An 8,092-nucleotide genomic window follows, 5' to 3' on the forward strand; every position below is an offset into this window, starting at 1 on the left:
TCTCTTATAGTAGTGGTGGGTTTGGCTTAACCTTCATTAATGTAATAATAGTTCTGGCAAGTTATATTAGTTGCATATTTCTTGTACAGCTAAGCTAATAAGTCTTACAAGGAAATTCAGTACAATTAAGAAGGAACAAAACCATTGACCCATCTAAGCAGCTTTATAAAAAACTATTATGAACATACTTTGTCATGATTAGACAAAATACCTTCTGAATATTTCTAATTTAACAATATATTAAGAATTTCAACATATCCTTCTAGAACCCATCAAAGCAACATTTTTTTTAAAAAAAGCAGAGGGTCCCCTACTTGAAAGTTTAACATACTTTGCTTAATACAACTGCATCTATAACTCTCTATAGCTCTTTGACAGGCTTCACTGCACAGTTCTGTGACCTGGCTAAGAGCATCTACATTTTAGTACTGCTAAGCACTTTCAATTGTTACAAGTAAGATGCTCACTGCTCAGCATCTCTATGAACAAGGGTTTGCTCTCTATTATCAAAAGCTAAAAGCAGCACAAATGAGTGTAATGAAATGTCAGTAAGAGAAAAGCTAAAAACTCACTCACTGTCTTCTGTGGGAAGGACCTGCAGGGAATAAATCCATTCTATTATATCTTCTTTGTTCACCACATCTAAGGAATCCAACATATCCAGACCGGAGAGTGCAAAAAAAGCAATTGTCAACCTGCGAGGGAAGAAAAGCAGGATATTACTACCCGCCATCAATATAAAATGGTTTGTAAGCATGAGAAGTCATACTTCTAAGCCACAAAGAAGTACCTGTGTTATGTGTCAGCTCCAGCACGAACTGAAAACAGACATGAGTGCTGCAACCTGACAATATGCTGCAGGGAGCTGGCTTACATGTAACTCTGCAGGCAGAAAGCCACGTTGCTGTCAAGCTTCACTAACCAACTCCACCTGGAGTGAAGGAGTGAAAAACCGATACCAACCAGTCTCTCCGACTGATGAAGCAGACCACACATAAATGTAGAATAACAACATGTTCAAGAAGCTGTAAAATGACTGGCTCATTAGCATCAAAATCAGGAAAGAAAAATGTCTTCAGCACCAAGAGCCATGGAAGAAAAATGCAATCTGACAGGTAACAAACACAAATCAGACACATTTTGGTGCTAGAAATTACGCAGATAAAAAGGTGGTGCAGGTGTCCCTACAATGTGGCTCCATACAGTTGCGTGTGAACAATGCAAACCGTAGATCATCTTAACTGTGAGCCCTGCAAGGCCTGCCTTGCGGGCCTATTCCCACCTGGCCTGGGACGGTAATGCAATGACTGATTCCAGCTACTATTGAAAGCGATGCAAACCATCTTGTTTTGAGTCCAGAAAAACATGATGATCATGATGCCTAAAACTATCAGGATGCAGTGCTGTTGAAGGACTTGGGTTGGGATGAAGATTTAATTTTGGAGCCCTGTTATTATGGTTGTTACTAGGATAATATTTTTGCATTTTATTGTTAGACCTTATTCTGAATCGTAAGGAGACTGATTTTGCTGCATACAATCAACTTGCAACTTGAATGATCACAGCTTTATGTTTGGCTGGCCAGCTGCAACTGCACAAATTAAACACACACAAGGTGGAGAGGTTAGATGCAGAAAGAGCTATTAAGCTCTCATACTTGGTTACCAGGTTCTGGGAAGCTCCAGCAAGAGAGCCTGCTAAGCAAGGAGGAGAGCTTAAAAGCAATTTCTGCAGCAAGAAAACTTGGCATGGAAAGAGTTTTAAAGCTCGCAGAAAGCACCTCCAGAGCCTTTGGAAAGGTAGAGGTGGACACAGGGACAGTTCTGGGGTTGTTCTTACTATATGTGATTTTGGCTTTACACACAATCCCTAAAACCACAGCACAAGTTGCGAGTCAACTGTATTTCTTAATGAGTTGTAAATTCAACATTTAGACCACTTAGAACAAGGGTGGGAACCTTTTGAACCCAAGGGCCACTATCCAGGGGACACATAAAAGTGACAGGCAGGTCCAGAGGCAAAAGTGGACAAAGAAAGGACGTAGCTTATGTTTGTACAGTAGGTTACATTCCAGCAACACAAATGTCAGAGGCGTTTATGCACACACTCATGAAACATTGGTGGGTAGGAGTATGGCATAGAGTGTGCCAAGAGCCAGCCGAAGAGGCCTGAATGGCTGCATTGGAACCTAGGTCTCAGGTTCTTGACATGACATAGAATTTTTTTATTGTTTTAAAAAACCCATTGATTTTTATCCAACCTGAGATAAAACAATAAATAGTAATCTTAAAGCACAGAGCTGCTCCCTACTGGTACAATAAAAAAATCACAAATACCTGAGAAAACAACTAGGTTTCAACCTTGCAATAGAACAAGGGGAAAGTTGGTGCTTGGTGTGCCTCCAAAAGGAGGACATTCCGTAACTGACTTTATCTTTAATTCTCAAACGTCTTTTGTTTTAATAGTATACCTGTCTGACACAGCGTCTTTCCAACGCTGTGCATAGCAGTGAATGGGAAGGTAGGGAAGAGAAGGGAAGGGAAGGGGAAGGAGAAAGGCAGTAGGAGTTTGGCACATGTGCAGCAGCTGAGCCAGTGTGATGCTCCCACTACTGCACACCATGCTGTGTCCAATGTGTGGTGTTGGAAAAGCAATGCAGCTTCACCTGCACCACCTGCTACTGAGCTTGACAATACCCCTACAGAGGTGTTGCAGTACATCAGAGCTTTCCAAAATGTGTGTTGCAACACACTAGTGCGTCAGCTGCAGTGTGTAGGTGTGTCGCACAAATGCTCCCCGTGCTCCTCCCAGGGCTGAAAAGGGGATAGTTCAGCCAAGCAAAGATTTGCTAGTAAAACTGAATTACTGTGTCGCAAATGATGCACGTCTAAAAAGTGTCACCAACTTGAAAAGTTTGGACAGCTCTGCAATACACTCTTGGATTCACGTGACATCAGTTTTCTCTACAAACAGAGATGTCATCTAATTACATTTTGGTGGCAAATAATAGTTACCAGACACAGACCAGTAGCAATTCAAGTTATTAATGATTTGGTCAGACAAGAGTCCTTATAATTAAGCATAATGTACACTTTGCTTTGCAGTCTTAGTTACAATGCTTTTATTCACCTCTATCTGGGTTCTGCAACAACCTCCAGGTCTGCTACACCCATTGTTACTTGTAACCTGTTTTGCTTTTCACAGATCACAGACTACTAACTAATCACACTGCTTGCAGCATTATTGAGAGCCATGGTATAATTAAATGCACAGATTACCTGCATAGCTATTAGAACAGGTTCTTTAATAGGTGGCTCCATATACTCGAGAACATATTAAAGGAAAAAATGCTGCTGCCCTGAGGATTCTCCTAAATCTAATATTCAGTGGGTCAGCATTTCCCAATCATTGGTAGAAAAGCTGCAACATAGAAAGTAAACATTTTTTTCTCCTTGCTCTTTCATAGTACAGTCATACCTCGGAAGTCGAACAGAATCCATTCCGGAAGTCCATTCGACTTCAAAATGTTCAGGAACCAAGGTGTGGCTTCCGACTGGCTGCAGGAAGCTCCTGCGGCCAATCGGAAGCCACGACAAACATTCAGGTTCCAAAGAGCATTCGCAAACCGGAATAACAACTTCCGCGTTTGCGACGTTCGGGAGCCAAAACATTTGTCTCGCAAGGCGTTTGACTTCTGAGGTACGACTGTACCGTTTACAAAAATATTAAGTGAGGGGTCTCATTCCCATTAGCTAACTAAACAAATTCCTCCTGTTAGAAAATAATTTCTACTTAAGTAATTGATTTCTTTTAAACTGACCAGTAGGGGGAAAATGAACTATTTCCTAAATGGTGATTTCATTCCTAAAGAGAAATCAGGTTTCAAACTGAATTTGCTTCTTGCTGACCAAATTCAACACCCTCTTTTTTTTCTAAGGGGTTTTATTTCTCCTCCAACTCTTTGAGCTGTTTCATACATCATAAAGATGACTTTAATATTCAAGTTCTAAACTCTTAGCAGCTCTCTGCAATGTTTGCATTGCTCTCCAGCAAACTACCCAACTGGGGATTTCTACAGATTGCAGACCAGAATGAGAACCACTCATAAAGGATTCTTCTAAATAAATTTTAAAATATTTTTCTCACCACAGCTCTTGTCACTTCTAGAAATTTTTCTAGCAAATTGTTTCCCCTCCTTCCAGACCTTCATGTTCCAAGAGCAATTCTGAAGCTGTTTCCAATCCTATGGATGTTTACTCAAAAGCAAATATCACTGCTTTCAATAGGGCTTGATCCCAAGTGTGCATAAGACTACACTTATATAAGTTCAACAATCTTACAGTAGGATAATAGCCCTTCTATTTAAATAGGGTTGAGGGGGGTTTTTTTGTTTCTAACACTTCAAAAAAACTGTCCCAGTTTGACTGAGTTTCTTAGACATAAACATGATGTTTAATATGTTCGGCATATAATCTAAGTCACATTCTGAGGGTACAAGGAGTGGGGCTGTGGTGTGCAGTATGTGTAGGCCCTGTTAGAATTTATAGGCCTGCCTACCTGATTGCTTTACCAAAGCAACACTTAAGGTAGGGCATAAAGTAAAAATCTGGTTGGTCATCGGTGCAGTAAGAAAATGAGTTGAGTTCAAGAGAATAACTGAAGAAAAGAACCATTGCTCATATTTAAAAGCAACCAAGCTAAAGTGCTCTTTTTACTTGCCGCAACCTTATTGGTGAATAGATTCTGGCAGGTAGCCGTGTTGGTCTGACGCAGTCGAAATAAAAAAAAAAATTATCCAGTGGCACCTTAGAGACCAACTAAGTTTGTTCTGGGTATAAGCTTTCGTGTACATGCACATGAAAGCTTATACCCAGAACAAACTTAGTTGGTCTCTAAGGTGCTACTGGACAATTTTTTTACTTATTGGTTAAGTAGATGTAGTTGTAGCTGCCAGGATCTCCTCCAGCACCAACTAGACCACTGGTTCCCAAAGCGGGTGGTACCACCCCCTGAGCGGGGAACAAGAGACTATCAGACTTTTAAAAGCTTTGATGAACTGGATCAAGTTCATCAGTTTTGTTCAGTTAAAACTATTTAGCCTAATTCAATTTTGAATACTGTAATTGTTACTATTTTGAATTTTACTGTGTTATTACTTTCCTTAGTAGGTTGAGCAAACCACTATTCTGAATAATGCTTTTTATAGAGTAGGGGACACTGGGGAACCAAGTTTATGGAACCAAGAGGGCAATGGCGCAAAACAGTTTGGAAACAACTGAACTAAACTGAAAGTTGGGTCAGGAAGCGGTAATAGAGAAGATAGAAGAGGAAGAAACTGAAAAGATCCTGGTGAAGCCAATTAAAATATTTGCATTTGTGCTGTACTCAAATTATTTCTCTTTGCATAAAGGAGGTGTTGCTCCCAACTGAGACCAAGGCTCCGAAAGAGCGTTCAACTTGTATTCCTAAACAAGTTGTATTGTATGAAGGAGAGCTCCACTTGTATTCCAAAACAAGCTCAACTTGTACTCCAAAACAAGTTGAGCTGCGATAATCATCTTAGCTGGCACATCTGGGAACAAGTTTCTACTTTTCACATTCTTTCTGTACCTCCTTCCTGTTTTTGTTCATCTTACAAGAAAGCAGAACAGAAACAGACCTCACCATGTCATGTTTAGCCAAGGCTTAACGCTGGTTAAGACTCAGCACCAAAGACGGGTGTTCAGTCACTAGGTTTAAGCACATGAATTTAGTGGACTTTTAAGAGAAAGCGTTCCTCACCTCTTCACCGGTGCTCTGATCTGAAAAGCTAGGGTAGAGTCAGTTTATATTTTTATGCTGTGAACCACCCTGAGATCTTTGGATGAAGGGCAGTATAGAAAATGAATGAATGAATGAATGAATGAATGCATACATACATACATACATAACAAACTCTACCTTTTACCAATTGGGTTGAAGCTTAACATGAGCAAAAGTACCCAAAGAGCATATACAGAGTTCCCCTCAGTTTTGAGCTATACCACAACCAACATGGATTGGGGGGGGGGGTCGAGAGTTGGACGGGGTAGGAAAGCAGAAAATCAGATTTCGAAATTAAACCTTGGGCAAGTCCAGAGGTCCGGGGGCTGCCGCCACCGTTGCGCTCCCTGACACTGTGGGGAAAACCTCCGAGGGCTATTCTACGCGAGAATGAACGTGAGGAAGAGACCCGCCACGGGATGCCCAGCCGCCGGAGGCAGGCGCTTCTCCTTCTCCCACCCCCGCGAGGGCTACCTGCTAGTCTCCAGGGACGAATAGCGCTCGGGCAGGATCTGCAGGCAGCGCTGGAAGAACCGCACGTGCCGCTCCTTCAGGAAATCCAGCCGCTCTCCGTCCCCGAAGCCCCCGTCCTCCTCCGACGCCGCCATGTTGGCCAACCGCTCCCTAACCCCGCGCGCGCGCAGCGTCGGTCACCGCCGGCAGCGGCACGCGGGTCACGTGGGGCGGCGGAGGCGCGGCGCTAATTGGGGGCGGCGGAAGCAGCTCCGGAGGGAGGAGGGAGCGCGAGCGCGCCCCGCGTGCGGCTCCAAGGGGCGGGGCCAGCCGGCATGGGCACCAATCAGAGGCGAGCTCAGAAAACTTGCCGTCGTTTAAATAGGAAGCGCGTCGATGGTTTGGGGAACATTGACGTGAGAATTCTACGTTTTCTTGTATAGGCGCTTGAACGTTACTAATAAGGGATTTTGGCTTAGCTTATACAGAAATCCGGCACTCATGGAGCCATGCTGCTTTGGCTGCCACTGACTGTGTTTTGCAGGGGGTTGGATTAGATGATTCTAAGGGTCTACAACTCCCACTAAAAAAGAGTGGCAGACAAAACTGATGAACGACGTCAAGATGGCAAAGCTTACAGGCAGAATCAGAAACCAGGAAGAGGACCTCTTTAATAAAGAATGGGGAAATTTTGTAATTTATTTGAAAAGCTATTGTAAAGAGTTACATGTTGTTGTTTAGTTGTTTAGTCGTGTCCGACTCTCCGTGACCCCATGGACCAGAGCACGCCAGGCACTTCTGTCTTCCACTGCCTCCCACAGTTTGGTCAAACTCATGCTGGTAGCTTCTATCTCGTCCTCTGTCATCCCCTTCTCCTTGGGCCCTCCATCTTTCCCAACATCAGGGTCTTTTCCAGGGAGTCTTCTCTTCTCATGAGGTGGCCAAAGTATTGGAGCCTCAGCTTCAGGATCTGTCCTTCCAGTGAGCACTCAGGGCTGATTTCCTTCAGAATGGATAGGTTTGATCTTCTTGCAGTCCATGGGACTCTCAAGAGTCTCCTCCAGCACCATAATTCAAAAGCATCAATTCTTCAGCGATCAGGATTGACAGAAAACTTGTAGTAAAAATTTGAACTATGGATGGACAAATGATTTATAAAAAGAGAGTTATGAAAGGGATGCAGAGGGGGAAATAACTACATTAAGATGTTGCACTGGTTGGAGGGCATGCTAAGCAGCACGTCGGGGCTGGTGTCGTCCTGGCGCGAGGAGTTCCATCAGCCCTTCCCCGCCTGAGAGGGTAGAGGGAGGGAGACTCTCACCCACGCCGCCCGTGAGCCCGACATGAGGTGGTTGCAGCACCTCCACGGCCACTGAAGCGCCGCCTTTCTGCATCCCTCCCCACCCCCACTCTTCCTCCTCCCTCAGGCTGTCTCCTCATCCGCCGCTGCCGCCTCTGGCTTCCCCTGGCAGCGTGGCGGAAGTCTTGCAAGAGAGGGGCTGCCTGCCCGCCCGCCACCACCCGTCTCCTCACGATGCGCCCAAGGGGGGAAAAGGAGAGACGGAGACGCGGCAGCTCATGCGCTCACTCTTTCGCGCGGCGGAGGACCCCGAGCTGCTGCTTCCCTCCCAAGCTGGGCGAGCATTAAACCCAGGAAATTTAAGGGACACCATCAATCCGGGACAGCAGCGGGACACGGCGCTGGGATAAGGGAGTTTCCCACCAAATAAGGGGCGGTTGACGGCTATGGCAACAGCTGTAATGCCATGCTTTTTAATACTCATTTTATTCCATCACTGCAGTGACAATCATGGCTCGAACCCAACGTCCAGATTAG

At 44.4% G+C, this 8,092-nt stretch overlaps 1 protein-coding gene across 4 annotated transcripts in view; it reads right to left on the reverse strand.

Moving 5' to 3' along the window:
• Positions 1-6,466, reverse strand: part of PGGT1B (protein geranylgeranyltransferase type I subunit beta) — a 29,479-nt gene extending 23,013 nt beyond the window's left edge. For 2 of the 4 annotated variants that reach the window (XM_053407976.1, XM_053407977.1), the window contains exons 1-2: positions 6,277-6,466; positions 577-695 (exon numbers count right to left, since the gene is read on the reverse strand). In XM_053407976.1, coding sequence (XP_053263951.1) covers positions 577-695; positions 6,277-6,410 — 253 coding nt within the window. In that variant the 5' untranslated portion in view covers positions 6,411-6,466. The remainder of the gene's footprint in view (positions 1-576; positions 696-6,276) is intronic. The other 2 variants (XM_053407975.1, XM_053407979.1) reach the window with 2 other exon arrangements.
• Between the last annotated feature and the right edge of the window lie 1,626 nt (positions 6,467-8,092).

This window comes from Podarcis raffonei, chromosome 11 (assembly GCF_027172205.1).
Source record: "Podarcis raffonei isolate rPodRaf1 chromosome 11, rPodRaf1.pri, whole genome shotgun sequence".
Classification (NCBI taxonomy): domain Eukaryota; kingdom Metazoa; phylum Chordata; class Lepidosauria; order Squamata; family Lacertidae; genus Podarcis; species Podarcis raffonei.